The sequence below is a fragment of the Camelus ferus genome, chromosome 21 (assembly GCF_009834535.1).
Source record: "Camelus ferus isolate YT-003-E chromosome 21, BCGSAC_Cfer_1.0, whole genome shotgun sequence".
Lineage (NCBI taxonomy): Eukaryota > Metazoa > Chordata > Mammalia > Artiodactyla > Camelidae > Camelus > Camelus ferus.
In genome coordinates this window covers 29,087,873-29,107,907 of record NC_045716.1, presented here as the reverse complement: position 1 = coordinate 29,107,907, position 20,035 = coordinate 29,087,873, and the positions used below count along the sequence as shown (strand labels likewise).

At 65.4% G+C, this 20,035-nt stretch overlaps 1 protein-coding gene across 15 annotated transcripts in view; it reads left to right on the top strand.

The window, feature by feature from the left end:
• Positions 1-20,035, top strand: part of CBFA2T3 (CBFA2/RUNX1 partner transcriptional co-repressor 3) — a 74,719-nt gene that overhangs the window by 47,073 nt on the left and 7,611 nt on the right. For 4 of the 15 annotated variants that reach the window (XM_032464591.1, XM_032464589.1, XM_032464595.1 and 1 more), the window contains exons 2-7: positions 7,189-7,335; positions 10,113-10,190; positions 14,103-14,344; positions 14,445-14,534; positions 18,235-18,416; positions 19,084-19,307. In XM_032464591.1, coding sequence (XP_032320482.1) covers positions 7,189-7,335; positions 10,113-10,190; positions 14,103-14,344; positions 14,445-14,534; positions 18,235-18,416; positions 19,084-19,307 — 963 coding nt within the window. Of the gene's footprint in view, positions 1-7,188; positions 7,336-10,112; positions 10,191-10,747; positions 11,209-14,102; positions 14,345-14,444; positions 14,535-14,559; positions 18,417-19,083; positions 19,308-20,035 lie in introns of those variants that run through there. The other 11 variants (XM_032464596.1, XM_032464599.1, XM_032464598.1 and 8 more) reach the window with 7 other exon arrangements.

Genomic DNA, 20,035 nt, shown 5'->3' with positions numbered 1-20,035 from the left:
TGGATGGCTCCCCTGGCCTCCGACCCCTGGACTTCCTCATCTTCTCAGTGGACAGTGATGCCCAGCTGGACTAGGGCTTTGCCACGCAGAGGAGAAGTCCAGGAAGGTGGCAGTGCTCGGGGCCATCGGGGCCTTGGAGGACATGGGGTTGAGACCGTGCTGGCAGCATGGGTGACGTGGGTGAGACTGCGCAGAGCCCTGAAGGCCACACCTGGAGTTTGGACCTGATAGGAAAGGAAGTGGGGCGCCACAGTGGACTCTGGATCCTGGGGGCACCTCCCTCACCGTGACTGGGCCTCGGTGTCCCCATCTGTAAAGTGGGGTGATAGCAGTGTCTTCCTGGAGTGCTGGTGTGGGACAAAGGTGGACTCCGGACCTGCTCAGGACCCTGGGTGACCAGCCTGGGCCTGGATGAAGGGGCTGCTTCCCTCAGGCAGATCAGCCCCTGTGTGGGCAGACGTCTTCCTCCAGAAGAGTCTAGCCTGAGTGGGGTGGGGGCGCCAGGGGACAGGCAGCTGTGCACCCTCGCTTGGGGCACACCAGCCAGCTGCTGCCCTGTCCCAGGCCTCCCCAAGGACGCCTGGCCCAGGGAGGTTCCCCTCCAGTCCCTGGCCGACTGCACTGGGCTGACCGGCATGGGATCAGGACTCGCCTCCGCTGAAAGGGAGCTTGTGGGTGGGGGAGCTGTCACCGCCCTGCTGCCAATGAACCATGATCTCCCATCCTCTTGGCCATGGTCCCACACATGTCTGCAGAGCTCCTGCTATGTGCCTGGCACTGTTCTGGGCACTCAGTTTCCTAAGAAAGAGTTGCACTTGGGTAAAGATGTGGTGGAGAGTGTGGGAGGTGAGGGTAGAGAGAGGCGGGCGGGTTGCACGGGACCCTGTGGGCATGCTCAGGTTGTGGGCCGAGGGCACAGGAGACACCTGGTAACCTGGTACTGGCCTTAGGAAATAAGTCTTAGGGGCTGGTTTTCCCTCTGGCTCTGAGAAAGTCCAGCATATGGTCCACCTTGGCAGGGAGGCCCAGTGCAGGAGCTGGGACTCAGAGACAGGGCCCATGGTGCCCTCTCCTTACCCCAGCTGACAGGCTTGGAGGCTGAGGCTGGGGCGGTGTGCCCAGGGCCCACCCGTCCCCAGGGAGGGACTGAGGCACGGGGCTTTTCCTCGGGGTGAGGGCCCCCCACCGAGCCTCCCGTGGGCCTCAGGAACCCCTGCCTGCCTGTGGGTCAGCACAGGAACAGGGTCTGGGGCGCAGTGTCCACCCTGGGACAGCCAGGCCCTGGCAGCAGCGCCTAGCTGGGCTCCATGGGGGCGCATCCCGAGACCGCTCAGCGAGAACGGCGCCAGGGGCCCTGCGCCTGGATTTCCTGCCTCCCAGGCTTGTACCCAAGACCTGGATGACGTGCTCAGGGCCAGGCCTGGCTCACAGTCAGGACTCTCATTGGAGCTTGGTTACCTGTCGGTACCGGCCCACCTTCCCACTTCCCACTCCTGCCGCTTTGTGCGGGTCGAATGAGGTGATGCAGAAATTAGACCGCAGATCACAGCCGGGGACTGCTAGTTCCTCGGCAGTTGGGATAGATGGGGCCATGAGCTTGCTGGTGCTAATGGCCCTTCCCGCCAGAGGGTTCTAGAGCCCAGGGCTGGGAGCGCTGGGCTGTGGCCAGTTCTCAGCCAGCCAGGGCGGGCTGGGAACACAGGCGGACAGGGACAGTGATGGATGGGGTGGCTTGTTCCAGCACATTCCGTGTTCTTTCCCACTGGCTCCACCCAGCCTCGGAGAGCTGCTTCCTCTGTCGATGGATTAGTGACAGTTAGCTGGGAACTGGATACGCTGTCTGGGAAAGACGCAGGGTCTCCCATGGGCCCTGGGGAGCGCCAGGGTCTGGGAATGTTCTGGAGGGCTGGGAGTGTGGGGCAGTGGGCGGGGCTGCAACAGCGGCTGGGGAGGAAGTCCAGCCCGGATCTGCCTCCGAGGGTTGTGGGAGGGTCTCGAGTCACCCACTGGGCCCCTGGCCTCCCATCTGCCTGCCTCTGAGCCAGGACCACGGTGAGGGGCCCGGCACCCCGGAGCTGTCCCGCGCCTGCCACCAGCAGGGGCACCTCTGTTCTGGCCGTGGCAGTGTGCGGGGCTCCAGGAGAGCTGAGGGGACTCCAGTCGGCGACAGGCCCAGGAGAGCCTCACCAGCTTCCGCGTCGCGTCCACTCATGCCAGGTCGGAGCCTTGCTTCTCCAGGGCAGGCCCCGCACTTGCTGTCTGGGAAGGACCAGGGTGCCCACAGCAGTCAGGGTCCCTTGCTGCCAGCGAGGCTGGGAGAGGCGCAGGGGTGCTATGAGGGGACCGTTTCTTCCTGCCGGGAGCTCCCAGCTCTGGAATCAGCCGGTGGAGTTGTGAAGACAGTCCTCTTGCTCGCCTGCGTCACCCACTGACTCAGAGCAGCAGCCCGGCCCCAACCGTACATCCCAGGCAGTCACCCCTCCGTGTTCTGGTCGGTCCACACAGTGTCCCCTGTTGGCTTCAGAACTTTCTAATCGCCCAGGTGCTTTCAGGGCCCAGGGGCTTGAGGCAGCAACGGAGAGGCCCCAGGCTCGGGCCCTGCTGCCCGTCAGGCTCTTGGGCCCTGAGCAAGCCTCTTGCCCTCCCTGAGCCTCAGCTTCGTCATCTACGAAAGGGGCGCAATGGCAGGACCTGCATCCTAGAGCTGTTGCTCAGGTGCAGGGAGTCCTCAAGCAAGGACATGGAGCTCCTAGTGAAAGTCGGTCCTCGGGGTCCTGAGCGGTGGGCAGGCTGCTCCGTGTGGGGCATGTGCCACGCCCTCATGGGGACAGCTGGGATTATTTTATGTTAATCTCATGAGAAAAAATTAACTGAAAACTTAAGATGTCCATTCAGCTGCATGGGCCCCACAATAGTCCTGCCGAATCCTAAAGGGGGGCTATGCAGGGGGACCTCGACTTCGGGTGGAAGGCCTTGTGGGGCTGAGGGCCCCAAATGACCCGAGAATCAGGAGTGGGGGAGACAGTCCCTGGGCGGGTGCGACAGGACTGGTCGAGCTCAGGGCCCAATGGACGGGGTCAGGGCCTCTCCCAGGTAGCCTGACACCACAGGGGGCCTGACAGCACTTTCCGGGGAGGGCACGGGGTCCAGCACGGTGCTGTGTGGACGAGCAGGGCCCGGCACCCCGGGACGGAGGACACCTGGGAGTGGATGCTGGGCTGGTGGGGGGCGAGAATGGGGGGAGGGGAAGAGCTACCTTGCGGGGCTGGGTGGAGTCTAGACCTTACCAGGACACCGGGCCAGCTGAGCTGACCCACGCTGACACCCTCAGCAGCCTTGGCTCCCAGCACTCAGCCCCTCCCCAGGCCCCCACCCCCAGCCAGCTCCTGCCCACACTGGCTAATGGGCACAGGGTTCTGCCTGGACAGCCCTATGCTGGCTGCCAGCCAGGCACTGGGGTCATGCAGGAGCTGTCAGGGGTCCGAGCCTCGCAGTGGGAGCGGCCCTTGGCTGGTGCAGGGCCTTGGGAGGGGTTGGGGAGGACGCCCACGGCCGGTTAGAGCACGGCTGCCCGTCTGGCAGCTCCTCAGCTGTCTGCCCTCGGGCCTTGCCGGCCGGCAGGGCGACAGGCACAGCCTGGAGGATCGGGGGTGGGTAGGGGGTTGAGGCGTAGGGGGCAGGGGCTGGTGGGGCAGGAATCGATAATGATAATTAATAGCTGCCACCGTGGACGGCATGCAGGTGCAGGGGCTGGGCTTCCACTAAGAACTTTCTCCTTGGACCCAGGCTGTCCCCCGGGAGGTGGGCGACGGGTGTACCTGCTTTAGAGATGAGGGATCTGGCTCAGAGGCAGCCGCGCATCCAGGAGGGAGGGACTCCAGCTCCCTCTGAGCCTGTGCCCTCGCTTGGCCAGCCCCGAGGAGGGCAGCTGTGGGTGCATCCACAGCCTCCAGCAGCCCCCATCCTAGAGCCGGAACCGCCAGGGCCCCCGTCTTGCACCTCCAGCCCCTGAGCAGGGAGACCTCGAGAAGTACTCTCAGACCCCTCCTCCGGGAGGGCTGCCGGTGGGTCCTCATCCTCATGTCCTGCTCTTGTGTCCGACACACAGAGGTGCCGGTGCAGCCAGAGACCCCGTGTCAGGTGGGCCAAGAAGTGAAGTCATCCCAGGTGGGTCACGTTCCAGGGGAGCTAAGTAGTGGGGCAAGAGACCCCCATGTCAGGGCCCCTTTTCCAAGGATGTGAGGTTGGAGCTGAACCCCTGAGAGAGAAGGAGGAGGGGTCCGGGGTGCCCGGGCTCGGAGCCTGGCACTCTGGGTATAGGGGGAGGGGCCTGGGCCAGGTAGGAGCTGATGAAGCCCCCCGTGCAGTGGAAGCTGCTGGAGGGTCTCAGGCAGGCGGGACGATGTCCTTGGCTGCTGGGCAGAGCCTTCAGTGGCTCCCTACTGCCCGCACAGTGAGCCTGCCCTCCCAGCCTGGCCCGCCCACCTCCTTGATTCCCCTGCACACCTAGAAGCCCTGCACACTTTCCCTCCAGCCTTTGAACTCTCTATTCCTTGACCACAATGCTGTTCCTCACCATCTCCATACCAGCTGTGCTCTTTCCCAAGGGCTTCCGTCACTGTCTGCTTTCTGGGGTGGGGTCTGTGCCAAGGGTGGCCTCAGGAGTGGGGTCCTGACATGAATTGCTCCATAAACCTTTCCCGAATCTCAGAGTGCTCGCTGACGCCTATTACACAGGAGTAAAGGCTCAGAGAGGTGAGGTGACTTGCTCTAAGTCACACAGCCAGGAGGCAACAGAGCCAGACTGAAAACAAGATTCCAGAAAGACTCGTGAGGTCTTGTGTATCTGCAGTCCTACTGTGCGCAACACCGGGACCTGGGACCCAGGGCGAGGGGTGGGGCCTGGTAGAGCAGCAGGGTGCTTCCCGCACCCTCAGCCTCCATTCACCTGGGTTTGAATCCCAGAACTGTTGCCTCTTCTGCAGGGAGAGTTCAAGTGAATGACAACCAGGCCTTGAAGCCCTGCAGGCCCTCCAGGCCCTGCGGGGATGCACCCAAGCTTGCTGTGCGCCTTTGGGGGATTACTGCACCTCTCTGTGCCTGTGGAACGGGGCTGGCAGCAGCGCCCTCCCCCGGGGTTCCACAGGAGTGACACGAGCAATGCCCGTCTGCCGTCCGCCTCGCGTGTGCGTGCGCGTCTCCTCCGTCCTCCACGGGCCGTGGCGGGGGCGGAGACTCTGCGCGCGGCCCGCTCCCCACCCCTCCCCGGGTGGTGCAGTCCTCATTAAAGGAGCACTGTGAGGGGCGCCAGCGCGGCAGCCCTCGCGGGCTCCCTCCTTGCCCTCAGCCAGGTTTCTCTCCGTCTGTTTTTCTGGTTAATCCCATCCCTGATGTTCTGACGAAGCCCGACGTGGAAGGGCTTTGGGAAGTCAGAGCAGGCCCCGTGTCCCCAGCGTCCCAGCCTGGCATGCTGAGCGCCTCCCAGGCCTGCCCCAGGGCGGCCTGGTCAGATGAAGGACTGACCTGGCTGGGGCTGCGCCCCAGACGGTGGCCCGGGGCCCACGGTACTGGCCACGTTTGCCTTCTTTGGTTGTCACTGGGGACTGGCCGCCGGCCCTGCCGCCGGGCATGGCGTTGACGGGCCCCACAGCTGCGGCGCACGTGTGCCCGGCCGTCAGCCTCCTGACAGGCGGGCGGGGGGGCAGGGCGCCTGGCCGGAGGGAGGCCAGCGGCTGCAGCTGAGTGGACAGCAGGTGCTGCTCGGCCGGGTGGCTCCTGGTCACCGGCTGCTTCCCCCTCCGTGGGGCGCAGTGGGGAGGGGGCTTCTCCACTCACACCCTCAGGGCCCTGGCGTGCGGGGGCGCTGTCAGGGCCCCCCCCCCCGGTGCTGCTGGGTGACGGGTGTCTCCTCTCTGTAAAGGAGGAGGTGGGGCAATGAGGAGAGGTTTGCAGGGTCTGGGGCGCAGATAACGGGAACGCCGTGTGTTTGAGTTGTTACATCCACAGAGGCTGGCTTCCCCTGACGCACGTCTCCGCGTCTGCACAGATCGCAGGGGACCCCTGGGGGGGGGAGGATGGGGCGAAACAGAGTGACAGGAACTCCAATCCTAGTGACGGCTGGCAGGTGCCGAGCCCCAGCCCCGTCACCCCTGCCCCTGGGGAGACCCCGTCAGGGTTCGCAGGACACGTTCAGGGCAGTGGCTGGGGCAGCGTGGCTGCTTGTCACAGGCGGGAACGCCCACCAAAAGCCCAGCCACTGCTTCCAGGTCTTGTTGGCGGCCCCGGGCACTGGCTGACCCTAATTTAAGACAGCGGGGCTCACCCCGTCCACCTGCAAAGAATCCCGGGCAGCTGCAGCCTCAGGGCGCATGTGGCCCATCGGATTCACCCTGAGGCCTTCTCTCTGGGGTCTGTTTTGGGGGCCCAGGGACTCAGGGCCCTGCCAAGCCATGGTCTCTTCTTGTCATTCCCACAGACGGTCTCTCCACACGCCCAACCCTTAGCAGAGCATCAGACCAGGTGGGAATCTTGACACAGCACCTGAGGCCGGACCCGCTGGTCTGCGGACCACACTTTGGGCAGTCAGGCTGTCCTAGGCAACACAGAAATCGACTGTGTTTGGTCTGTTGGACCCAGGAGTCACCTGGGCCAGGAGATGCTGAAAATACAGACTCCTGCCGCCCCCAAAGGGTCTGCTTCCCAGTCTCTCCTGGGAAGACCCCCAGATGAGCCTTTTAGCATCTGGGGGCTCACAGGGCCTACAGTTTCTCCGAGTGGGTACCCCGATGAAACAGAAATGCAGGGTCTCGGGCCAACCCCAGACCTCCTGAATCAGAAGTGGGGGCGGGGAGGCTGCATCTGTCTGCGCACACCCTCCAGGGGAGGCCGTGGCAGCGTGGGAGCCACTGCCGCCCAACTCCCTGGTCTGCAGGAGGGGAGCCCAAGCTGCCCCAGGGCCACCTCCACAGTGAGGCCCCCAGGCCTGTTCTGACCCCCAGAGTTCTTGAAGCCGCACCCTCCAGCCCCGCTGAAATGGCTGACCCAAGCTTGCCCTCTGTGGGCAGACCCAGGAGCCACCCGGGCCCCCGGAGCCGGGAGCCAGGTGGGGCTGGCAGCGGGCCGCATGCCCCTGGGCCTGCCTTACTGCACTTTCTCTCTCCCCTCCCCGCACCGGGGTTGCACCCACAGCGGACAGGAAGGAGAAGGCCGCAGGGATGTCTGACTCCCCAGCCGAGGTGAAGCCGCAGCCCCGGGCCACGCCCCCCAGCATGCCGCCCCCGTCGCCCGCCACATCCCAGGGGGCCACGCGACACCCCTCCCTCACACCCCACACAAGTGAGTAGCCCCAGGGCTGGGCGAGAGGGGCAGGGGGAGGGGCACTTCTGGGGTCCCTGGGGCGGTTCGAGGTCCGAACCTCGTTGTGACGGTGAATGGAGCCAACCAGCACCGTGGCCCCTCCACCCTGAACCCGTAAGTGCCCCCGCTGGCCTCTGAGACGGAGGCTCTCATCATGGGTCAGGGCCCACGCTTTGAGCTTCAAACCCCAGCTTGGCTGCTTGGTAGCTGTGTGGTTCTGGGCAAACTTCTTAACTTCTCTGGGCCTGGAGTTCCTCGTCTGTAAAGTCGGGCTGGCCGTGGCCCCTGCCTCACAGAGCTTCTGTGAGGACGATGAGTTAGTGTGGTGGGCACACGGTAAGCATTCCGTCAAGGTTAGCAGTCAGACTGGAGCTCAGAGAGGGACAGGACTTCCCCACAGTCATGCAGCAGACAGGTGAATTCTGTTGGGCCTGAGTTCCCTGGAGGGCCAGTCAGAGGCAGCTCTGGCCTTGGAGGAGCTCCACGGCCAGGCCTCAGTGGTGTGAGGGTTGGCAAGGAACGGGATCAGCGGAGCCTCGGCAGTTGGGAAGGAGACCCCCAGCTTGGGCTGGTGTGGGGGATGGTGTTCCCTGCCCCCAAGCCCAGGGGCTTAGCAGGCATCTCACATGCCTCCCACACCCCCCAGTTCAGAGGCCAGAAAGCCCCATGCTGGGGACCCTTCCCCAGTCTTTGAAACTCAAATGAAGCCCCTCTCTGGGGGAGGAGCCCCAAATTCTCAGCCTGGTGGCTCCTGGTCCCCCACAGGTCCCTTGGGCTCCACTCTGCCCACCCGGGGTCCACCAGCTCTGCCCAGAGCCCAGGGTGGACTGCAGGGCCTGGGGGCGGCTCCCTTAATTCCTGGGTGTGCAGGGCGCTGGTCCTGCTGTGAGAGGCCAGGTGGCAGCTCTGTCTGGAGAAAGGGGTCAGGCGGTTCACTGTTCAAGGCCAGGCTGGGCCCCTGGGCATACGCTGTTGGCTCTGAGCCAGGCTCTGACCACTCCATGGTCTGGTAAATGGGGTGACACCACTTGCTTCGAGGTGTGGCCACCAGAAGGCAGGGGGTCCCCTGCACACAGTCGGAGCCTAATAGCCCAACACCCTTCCCTGAGTGTTGCCTGGCGCAGAAGTTTCCAGCTCCTCTCCCCCTGGGGAGGGGCTGAGCCAGCGCCCCCATGTGTGACTGAGACCGGACTGGGCCCGGCCCTGTCCTCCACGCGTCCCGGGTCGGCCTGCACTGGCTGCAGGGAAGGGGCCAAGGGGCTGGGCTCTGTCTCCCACCGTTTCCGCCTGGCACCTGCGGCCAGCCGGTCACTACTTCCCTTTCCAAGAAGTCAGTCCTCATCTCAGGCTGATCCACGGGCTAAGTCTCCCCTCGCAAGTAGAGGGGAGGCTGGGCCTGGTTTACCTTCACCAGTGTCCGCTCAGCCCAGGCAAGAAGAGGGGTGATCCGTGATGGGGCAGTAGCAGCTCCCAAGAAGCAAGGCCACAGGTGCGCCTCCTCAGGATGACGACCCCTGCACTGCGGTCCATTTCCGAGCAGGAGAGTCCAGGAGGCCACCTGAGCGACTGGCCGAGGGCTCTGAGCCAGGTCCCCGACCCTGACGGGCACCTCCGTGTTCCAGGAGCCCGTGATCCCGAAAGCACTGGTCTGGGAACCAGATGTTCCAGGTCACGGGCGGCTAACGCCGCCCAGCATGCTTTCATGAGGACAGTGAGCAGATGTGGGCAGCAGGCCTGTGTGTTGCTCGGGGTCCCCTCTTCCCGTCCCCACATGCAGCTCCCCCCACCACAGGCTCACACTTGTGGGGTCGGCCCAGGCTCCATTCAGAGCATGGAGGTTAGAAGCGGGTCTTTTCTAAGCTGACACCTCAGTTGCCCCTGGCTGCTGGGGCTTTCGTCTGCGGGTAAGGCCGCCTCCACGGTGGCCTCGGATTTGCTCCCTAACCTGCGGAATTCCCTGAAAGCGGGGTGGTTAACCGCGTCCATCCAAGCACCTAGCTGGCGGCAGTGCAAGCAGGCAGGGCCTCTGTGCTCGCCCGCGGAGTCCTGCCGAGAGCTGCCCCAGCTTCCCGGCCCGCCTGCGAGCCTGGCTGCCAGAGACTGACCTTGAACCGCGGCCTGAGGGCTGTGGTTTTTCTGGCCTGGGGACAGCCTTGGGCACAAATTCATTTTGGAGTTGAAGCTGTGCTGTGGCCAGGGAGGGGGTGGGGGCCTCAGAGAACGTGAGCGCCCCACCCTGCACTTGCCCACCCGCTGTGGACGGGAGGTCCAGCGTCTCCCTGCGGTTTCTGCCCCCTTGTTCCATCTCAGACAGGTCGCCTCTCCCTTTCTGTGTTGGTGTCTCTCCCTTCACAGCAGCGCTGTCCTGGGCTTCTCGTCTGTCGGTGGAGACTTTCAGCCCATCGCCCTGGGCTCCGGGTCCCTGAGGATGGTGTCGAATGAGGTTACCGGGCATCTTCCAGAAAGAGAGCTTTTGAGAGTCAGGGTGTCCCGCCCATGCCCGTGAGACACCAAAATTCTTGTAGACCCCCTGAGAAGTTCCCACCAGAAATGTAAGAGATCCCCTGATTCAGCCCATTTCACAGAGTAGGAAGCCGAGGCCCCAGAGAAGGGGGTGGACTGGCACGAGGTGCTGACAGTGCCGATCCCCAGAACCGCTGTCCAGAGGCAGGGGAAGGGCCGACTGCAGACGCCCCTCAGGGCAGAGTCCCCGCCCAGCCTCCCTCCTCACAGTGTTTTTCTTATTTTGCTTACAGATCAAGAGGACGGACCTGCGGTGTCTCTGCCCCACGGCCGTTTTCATGGCTGCTTAAAATGGTCTATGGTCTGTCTTTGTAAGTAAAATAACAAAAACCACAGGCCTCCCGGGAGGCCCTCCCCCAGCACCCGTTGCCCACCACAGTCTGGTGCTACCCGCCTCCCTGAGGGAGCAGGCGTCCGGGGCAGACCCAGGAGAGCGGCGCAGCCAGGGTCCCCCAGTCACAGACCCGCCTTCACCCCCAGTCCTGCCGCTCACAGCTGTGCAGCCTTGGGCAGCTGGACGGCCTCTCTGAACTTCCTCTTCCCCAGTGCAAAACGGGGCAGGTCACGCGGGCCCCAGAGTCATGAGAAGGTCAAGCGTCAGTGGCAAGTCCATCCACAGCCTGTCTTGAGGGCAGACCCCACTCTTGCCCTTCCAGACACGACATCCTCGCGCGGGCACCATCCCCGTGCCTCTGTGTCCCCCGCCTAGAACGGAAGTCGTGGCACTCGGAGCCCAGGGCAGTCACCAGGGCCCCGCCGGGTGCTTCCAGCGCTCACTGCGAGCTCAGCAGGCGGGCCGCACTCGGCCGCAGCTGATGGCTGTGAGGGGCGCTGCTCGGCCCGCCAGTGCACCGGTCCGCCCAGGTGTGGCTGCCGCGCGGCCCCCGGGCCCCGTCTGAGCGGGAGGGCGGCCCAGCGGCTGTGCGTGGCTTCTGTCGTCTTGCTCCATCTGGGGCTGGCGTGGCCTCGGAGCCGCGGGCAGGACTGGGTGGTTTGTGTGGGTGAAGAGGATGGTGACTCCCAGGGCCCCAGGCAGGGACAGGGGATGGTGGGAGGGGCTGTTTTCAGGGCGTCGTCCCAGCCCTCCCCCCGCCCAGGCCCGGGGCTGGGGGAGCCGTGGGGGTGCTTGTGTGTGCCCCCAAACCTCGGCCGGGACACGTGTGGTCTATCTTGGTAACACACCTGTTGTGGGAACGAAAGCACTTGTGGCCGGGGTTATTTTCGGCGTCTCTTCAGCAAGCTGCAGAGGCTGCCCGGCAGCCCGCAGGAGGGAGCACGGCGAGCGAGGCCGGCGGGCCGCCGGGAGGACCAGGCGCCCAGGGCAGGCTGGTAAGGGAGCCTGGAGAGGCCGGGCCAGGGGCCAGCGGGTGGGGGCCCAGGCAGAGTGGCACGCCTTAGAAGCCTCTGGAAGGTTCAGACCCCGAGTGACAGCCCAGCTCTGCCATGAGTGACCAGAAGTCCCTGCTGTGGTGAGGTCCCCGTGGCAGCGGGCCATCTCCCGGGCTGTCTGGGGTGACCGCCAGTGGCTGTCATCAGTCTTGGCCAGGGCGTGCGTGTCAGCGTCCACTGACGAGTCGGCTAGAGCTCAGCAATGAGAGAAAACTAGCACCAGAGCGGGGGCTTCTGGCCCCAGGACCCCTGGTCCCGCCTCGGAGAGGGTGAGGGACAGGGCTGTCGTGTCCTGCGTCCTGCGTCCGGTTCACTCTGCACCCCAGGGCGACGGGAGGCCCTGGGGCGAGGCACACTCTCCTGCAGGAAGATCCCAGCTCAAAGGGTCTCTTCCGGGTCCTGGAAGAGCTTCTAAGATCCCCCAGCCCTGGGGGCAGACTGGTTTCAACCTGCACCGTGTCTTCAGGGGAGGGAGTGCTGCGCTGAAGGCCGCGTGGAGGATGCTGGGCTCCCCTCCCACAGCCTGTCCCTGCTTGGGAGACAGAGGCAGCCGTCTGTTTTGGGGCCAACCCTGGCCTTCAGTCGCAATTCCAAACGTCTGCTAAGTGGGGGCCGGTTACTGACGAGCGATCACCCAGCACGTCAAGGCAATCAGGTCAACTGTTTTTGGCCAGTGCGCGGCTGGACAAGCAGAGAGCAGCAGGGGCCAGGCACCCGGCCCTCGGGGCCCTGAATGAAGCCCTACCTCTGGTTCAGGCCAAGGGCCGCTCGCGGATGAGGAGACAGGCCAGGGCCCGCGTCTCACCCCCAAGGCACGTCTGGTCTGGGCCAGGATGCCAACTCCCGCCCAGGGCTGCGTCTGTCTGCTGCTGAGGGTCTGCTGAGTGCCGCGTCAACCAAGGGGTGGGAGGCAGCCTGGGACCCGCGTGGCACATGCAGTGACGGCGAGCCCCATGGCCTGTGGCTCAGTGAAGGGGGCATTCACAGGTGTCGCTGGTGGTGGGTCAGTGGGGACAAGCCAGTCATCAAAACTGGAGGTGCAGGTCGTGTCTGGGGAGGCAGCGCCAACCAGGCCACAGACTGCGGTTCCCAGAAGGGTGGGCCAGCTCCAGAGCCCACGGGTGGATGCTGCAGCCCTCGAGCTGAAGACAGCGAATGCCGTGTCCCCTAGGCCTGCAGGGGTAGCGGAGGGGGTAACTGGGACCCGGGCAGCCGGGCCGTGGGAGAGCTGAGGCCCAGGGGGGACGGCAGGCACGCGGCTCCCGCCCTTCCAGGCTGGGCGAGGCCGAGGTGGTCGGCAGAGGTCGCCTCCCAGAGCCAGGGCAGGAGGGCGGGAGTGGCAGGCCCACCGCGCGCATGAGCCGAGGAAACCACGAGCATTCAGGAGCCACTTCCCAGAGCCGAGCCGGCGGCCCCCCTCCCGAGTAAAAGGGCTCCTGCTCCCCCTTCTCCACACACAGGCCAGAGGAGGTGCTGGGGCCTCAGACAAATTTGGCCCTGAGGGAGCAGCGGGTCTGAGCTGTCCTGCATCCCCAGATCCCGCACCCCCTGTACGCACAGACCCAGCAGGAGGGGTAGGCATGAGCCTCGTGGACCAGTTGAGTGAGCGAGAGGTGTGTGCACAAATGTGCCTTGTGTGGGCATGCACGTGTGTGCCGTGAGGGGCTGCGTGTGCGAGCGTGCATGTGAGGGGTGTGCCGTGTGCATCTGTGGGTGTGCACGTGCACATGGGCGAGTGAGTGCACGTGCGTGTGGCATGTTGTGCAGGTGCGGAGGGAGCACAGAAGGGAGCAGGGTCTGGAGCAGTCGTGGGGCCGTGCCATGTACAGGAGGCGGTGGAGAGGGCAGGCCAGCGTGCACGGGCTGGGTGGGGAGCATGGAGCCTGCCTGGAGCAGGGGCACGTGCTGTCCACCCACCGAGGGGGTGAGGCTGGAGTGGCCGCTGAGTTTGTGGGATGTGCCTCGTGCCTCCCAGAGGCGTCCAGTCCCCTTCCCGTGTCCAAGCCCCCTCCACCATCACCAAGGGCCCTGGGAGCCCACGATCTCTGACCTGTCTGCAGGATCTGAGGCCGAGGGAGTGAGGACAGGCGGCCAGGCACAGGAGGGCTCCCCCAGCCTCTGGGGTGCAGGCTCAGCTGAGGATTACAGTTCGGCCCCAGGACCATTTCACAGCAGTCCCGGCAACTGCCAGTCCTGGGCTGACAGCACGGGTCCGGGGCCCCTGCCATCTGCTCCCCTCAGGCCCTCAGGTCACCCTGCCATCTGCTCCCTGCAGGCCCTCAGGTCACCGGCTCGTCCCCCACAGGCCGCCCGGGGCCAGGTGCACACACGTCCGCACGTGCAGCCGCCCCAGACAGCCGCCACCCAGTGCCTCCCCTGCCGGCACCAGCCCACTTGTCCTGGGGGGTCAGGTTCCCCTGCCCCACCCCACACCCCTCCAGCCTGGCATCGGGGCCCTCGTGTGAGTGGTGGCGGCTGTGCAGCCTGTGGGGCATGGCTCGAGGCCATTGCGGCAGAGGTGGGGGGTCACCTGCCTTTTCGGGGGGACAAGGGACTTCTCCTTGGAGGAGGAAAGTGGCTGGCAAATCTCAGTGGTGGAGAAGCCCCTCCACCTCTTCACAGTGGACGCCCAAGCAGGCTGGCCAGGAGGCGTGTCCACTAGGCAGCATGGGGGCCCTGGTTTCCCCTGGGTGTGGAGGGCCTGACCGTGCCGCCCAGAGCAAGACCACAGGGCCTTGCTCTGCCCCGCCTGCCGGGGCTGCCCCGGTTGGCACGTCCACCTCGGGGCCCGGGGGATCTCTGCCGCGTCCTCACGCCCACCCTCCCTCCCGCAGTGATGAACGGCAGCGGCCACTCACCGACGGCCATCCACGGCGCCCCGTGCACGCCCAACGGCTTCAGCAATGGCCCGGCCACCTCGCCCACGGCCTCGCTTCCCACGCAGCAGCTGCCCCCAGCCTGCGGGGCCCGGCAGCTGAGCAAGCTGAAGCGCTTCCTGGCCGCCCTGCAGCAGTTCGGGGGCGACATCTCCCCGGAGATCGGGGGCCGCGTGCGCACGCTGGTGCTGGGGCTCGTGGTGAGTGGCTGGCGGCCGGGCGGGGCGGGGGGCCCAGGCCGCGCCCCGCCCTCGGCCCGCTGCCCTCCCTGGGCTGAAGCAAGGCATCGTCTCCCCTCAGAACTCCACGCTGACCATCGAGGAGTTCCACGCCCAGCTCCAGGAGGCCACCAACTTCCCTCTGAGGCCCTTTGTCATCCCCTTCCTGAAGGTAAGGCAGACCTACCTCCCCTCGTGCAGGGCCCAGGGAACCCCGAGTCCTTTTCTCTGCCGGCCCGGACCAGGCATTGCTCTCGGCCCACCTGGGGCCCTCAAGGCTCCCCATCCTTCTGGGGAACAGTGCTGAGCTGTCTGGGCCGCTTCCTGCAAACTACTTGCCAGACCAGAGCAGTCAGCTGCCAGCCTGGTCCTCCCAGAGCTCCCAGAGTCATCCCTGTTCTTACTGGCCAAGTTCACCCATCCACTTGACAGCTGTTTTTTGAGCACCTGCTGTATGCCAGCTGACAGTTGCCACAGACTCTGGAGAGGTGTGTGCAGAGCTGCAGGGAGGGAGCGTTTTGATGAGGATGGAGGAGGGTGAGGGCGGATAGCAGGGAACAGAGCCTTCCAGGCAGCAAGGGCAGCGTCTGCAAAGGCCCTGAGGCAGGGGTGTGCCTGGCAGCTTTGAGGAGCAGTGAGGGGGCTGTGTGGCCGGGGCAGAGTGAGGGGAGTGGGACAGTGGACAGACGGAGGGACAGGCAGTGGTGGGTGTTTACGGCGGTGAGCACGCGGATGGATGAGAGGCAGCCGTGTGAGCCTCACGGAAGACAAGCAAGGACCGGGGCCTGTCATCGACACTTGGCGGTGAGCCACGGCAGCAACACCAGAGCTTGTGAGCAGTGCAGCTTCCCGGGCCCCGGCCCAGACCCACTGAATCGGAACCTGCGCTTTAATGAGGTGCTGAGCGACGCTTGTGCGCAAGAACAGGACGGTGCAGGTGCAAGCAGGCGCGGACGTCGGACCTTCACAGGCCTTCGCTCCCCTCCGAGGGGCGCCCATCGCCCGTGCACCTCCCCGGGTCAGGGTCCCACAGAGCTCACTTGGGAGACACTCGCCTTCAGTGCCACCAGCCTCCCCTGTGGGGCTCTTGTTTCCTGGCCCAAGTGATGCTTCCAGCTGTGGGCCCTGCTCGCCTGCATGGTGGGGCCCTGGTGGGGCTGCCTTCCAGAGGGTCTTGAGGACAGACCAGACCAGACCAGACATGCCCAGGGTCAAGCCCTGACCCGCCCCTTAGCCCTGGTTGTCCTGGGACAACCTAGTTCACCCAAGCATGTCAGTTTCTGCAGCTGTAAAGTGGGAAGGTTCTCAGGCTGCAGGGAGCGATGCGTGGAAGAATCTGGCTCGAGCTCAATTCACAATGGGCATTGTCATCCGGGGTTTAAACATTCCACAGACGAGTTGTGCTTTGCAAGCCTCCTCTGCAGCCGCCCAGGCTGAGCCCCCAGCGGCCCTGTCGAGGTTGGGGGGCCCCACACAGGCACTGCCACCAATCCGGTGAGCATGTGGGAGCCCTTGGGTGCCCACTGGTGGGGGGGGGGTGGAGCCGAGGCTGGAATCTCTCTGACTCCAAGATCCCCAGCCTTCGGAGGTGTGCCCCCAGCCCACACCTTGTTCCTGGAGGCCCCACTCCCGCTCCCACCTACGCTCCGTCCCCTTGCCCTCCTGCCCACCCCCTGCTCTGCTCACACTGGGCCGGCCAAGGGTTGGGCCCATCTGGCCACTGTTTGCGACTCCCGCTCCTCCTTTCAGCTCTGCTGACTCCAGGCCCCCGTCTTCGGGGACAGAATGCACTGCTTATGTCTGATCAGACGTGGGCAGCACACGTCCCGCCCATGTGAGCTGCCCTGGCTTATCCGAAGAGCAGGAGTGGGGGGGACATCCCGCATCCTGCGCCCCGGCCCTGCCCCGGCTCACCCCTGTCCCCCCAGGCACACCCTGTAAGGAGTCGGGCAGGACACGCCCGGCCTGGCCAGGTGCCTCTGTCGCAGCTGTCACGGGGCTGCCAGCGCCCCGACCGCTCTCCGGGTGAGGGGTCTGCTGGCTGGGTCACATGCCTGTGACCCCACCCGACAGGACTGTCAAGGACAGAGTTCATTCATCCGCCTGACCTGGGGCTCCTGGGGTGTGGCCAGTCCTGCTCCCAGGGTTTGTGGCAGGAACTGCAGCTGGCCCTCCAGCTCAGACCCAGCTCTGACCTTGGGCACCTGAAACTTCCACTTCTCAGCCCTCCCCCAGTCCCTTGGGTGTGAAGCCTCCCTCCTCGGGGAGGCTCACAGGAGCCTCTGGCCCAGGGTGGGAGGAGCTGGAGCCTCTCAGCTCCAATTGCAGAAGAGACAGAAGTCAGAGAAGTTAAGCAGCTTGCCCACGGTCACACAGCACAGCCAGGGCCCAGAGTCATGCAGGCTGAGTAATGATGGAGGAGGCACTTGGCAAAGCAGTGGGAATGTCACAAACCCTCGTTAAAGGGGGTGTCAGTTCCAGCGACACGTCCCCGTGCTTGTTTGTGCCACCGATTGCCCTCTGGCCTGAGTTCCGGCGCGGGAAGGAGGCGGTGTCAGGACCTCCATTCAGGCTGGGGCCGCGGGGCTCTTGGTCAGTCTGTCAGCATCTCAGTGGCCACGCTTCCCGGACACCCCCAGCCCCAGGGACAGAATGGGGGCTGTGGCCCCAGAGGGAGGCGAGCCCCCCGCAGTCTACCCATCTCTCTGGCCTGGGGTCCCTGTTCCCCCCACTGAGGGCCCCGGGCCCCCCGAGCTCGCTCCTGAGCCCAACACTGTGCATGGCCAAGGGCTGGGGCTTTCCAGAAGCTGGGAGGTACTGCCCCGCCGGGCCAGCCCTCCCCCTGCACCGGCTTCCAGCTGGCCTCAGCTGGCCAGGAATCCAGATGTTTCCACCGCCCTGACAGCGCCCAGACCAGCCGTTGCCCACGCGGTCCCCCGCCCTGCTGGCGAGGGAGAAGGAGGGTGTTTGGCGTCTTCAGACCTCCCGGGACCTCCTTTCCCAGCTCATGCTCCTAACGTGTTTGACAGATGGCAGGCTGGCCCCTGTTCAGCTATCCAAATAGAAAAACAGGCCTGGCAGCCGGCGCTGCCTGACAGAAACGCCCCAGCTGCCTGGTCGGTCCGTGTGGATGCACTCATGGGGGCTGGGGAGGCAGAGGCGGGTGCAGGCTGCCCGGGCGGCTCTGAGACACCATGAGAAAGTTGGGGAATCGCATTTATTTACAAATACTTAGAACTCTGGCTCTCCCAAGCGGCCTGCCGCTGGGCCCGCATCCAGCCCGCACCCTCCATGGTGGCTCTGGGAAGACCGTGGAGCCCGCCTGCAGCCCCCGCGCACTGGAGGCCCGGAGCCAGGGTGAGGGTGGAGGCCGGAGGTCACAGCGGTTTCGCACAGTTGTCACAGGCAGTGCTCTGTGTTCCAGTCCTGTGCCCACCCCGACGTGTCATTCTGTGCCCTGTGCTGTGTGGCCTTACCGCAAATGCGGAGCCAGGTCTTCATGTCTGACCACGGAGGTGACACACGTGGCGGCTCAGAGCAGTGCAGACACACAAGCACACTCTGTTCAAGGCCGGGCTGGGAGCCTGCAGAAGGGGGAGGGCAGGGGCCAGCCCTGGGGGCTTCGTCCTGCACGCGTGGGGTCTGCACACGTGGGAGTCCAGGCTCTGGGTCCCGCTGCATTCCAAATCGCCGTGCACCCTGAGGGGCATGGTCCCACCTCATTCCCAGGCTGTAGTGGAGGAACTCGAGGCCCAGAGAGGTTGTGCAGCTTGCCCAAAGGCACACAGCAAGGCCAGCCACCAGCCTCCCTGCCTCACTCGGAGCACCTCATGCCCTTACCTCCACGAGCAGTCAACCCTCGCTCCCCACAGGCCAATCTGCCCCTGTTGCAGCGCGAACTCCTGCACTGCGCCCGCCTAGCCAAGCAGACCCCCGCCCAGTACCTGGCCCAGCACGAGCAGCTCCTGCTGGATGCCAGCGCCTCCTCCCCCATCGACTCCTCAGAGCTCCTGCTGGAAGTCAATGAGAACGGCAAGAGGAGGACACCTGACAGGTACCTGGGGAGGGGGAGGGGCCGGCACCCCCCCCCCCACAGGCCGCCTGACCGGAGAGCCGCCTCCGGTACCAAAGCTGAGTGGGCGCCCCAGGTCTAGAGCTGAGTGAATGCAGGTCCAAACCCGGTTGTGTTGCGTGGCTGCAGCCACCGGGCCTGTCAAGCAGCGTTGGCTGCAAGGCCGCTGCCCGGGCCGAGCTGCTGAGAGGCCGCCCTGTCTGGCTGGGGCGAGGCCTCCCGAGGACTCAGATGCCTACTGGGAGGACAGGGCGGTGTCTGTCTGGCGGGAATTCCCTGGCTTTTCCCTTCGTGCTGGTCGTGCTCCCCAAGTGTCCAGGAGCCCATTGTCCCCAGGTGCCTGGGCTGCCCTTGCTGCCGGGCACCTGCCCTGCTGGGGGGGGGGGCGTCTCCCCACTGCCTCAAGGGGGGCTCGGGCTCCTTGCCTGACCACTGTGCCCCAGGAGCCCACCCAGCGGGGTCCCCAGTCCCAGAGGAGGAGGGAGGAGGGGGCTGGGTCCCCAGCAGGCAGCTCTTATCTTTCCCGATGCTCATTTGGCTGTGTCTCCCCTCACTGTCTCTCTGCCTGCACCCTCGTCTCCCTCTCACCCCTCTGTCCACGGATCCTGGTCCCATGACCACTGGCCCCCCTGCCTGCTTGTTGGACTAGGACCAAAGAGAACGGGTCAGACCGTGACCCACTGCACCTCGACCACCTCAGCAAACGGCCCTGCACCCTGAGCCCTGCCCAGCGCTACAGCCCCAGCCATGGGCTGCCGCACCCCACACCACCTCCGCACTACCGCCTGGAGGACATGGCCATGGCCCACCACTTCCGTGACTCCTTCCGCCACCTTGATCCCCGGGAGCTGCGGGAGCGCCATCGGCAGCTGGGTGAGAGCATGCTGTGGGGGGTGCCCGCCAGCGGCTGTGTGCCCCACAACATCAGGGGGACAGCTGGTGCTGCCCGGTGCCATATGTCCGGGAAGGACAGACACAGAGGAAATGGGTGCAGAGAAAGGATTTGAACCTGGATGGGCTGCACCCCGAAGCCTGAGGGACAGCCAGCTTTCCGGGACCTCTGTCCTGGGGGGCAGCCTGACATCCCCCAGCCTCAGGGCTAGGAGGGCCCCTCCCTTGGGGGTGGGTGCTGTGGCCACAGGGGTGCATGTCCTGGGGGCTGGGCAGGGACAGGCACGGGACCTAGGGCTGCTCAGGACACACCTGTTTACGGGCAAGGTGGGCGGGCGAGGCCTGGCATGAGGGCGGCCCCCAGGTCCCAGGAGCTGCAGCCACTGCCTCCAAGTCCACGCACCCTGAGGGAGAGCAAAGGCTCCCTGAGACTCCTCAGCCCCGAGCGCCACTGACTGTGCACGTCCAGCCGTGCTCTCGAGCGAGGAAGTGAGCCCCAAACACCCAGGGAGAGGACAGAGATGAGGGAGGCTGGGGCGCCACGGCATCGCCCCCAGGGCGCGGGCTTCCAGCAGGGCTGTGACCTTCCAGCATCGAGACTCCCCAGGTGCCTGGGAGCACCCCTGGTCAGATGGCTCCATGCCTCCCTGTCAGCGGGGCCTCACAGCAGCCCTGCCCCAGTGGTGTGAGGGGTTAATACAGGGCCCGGC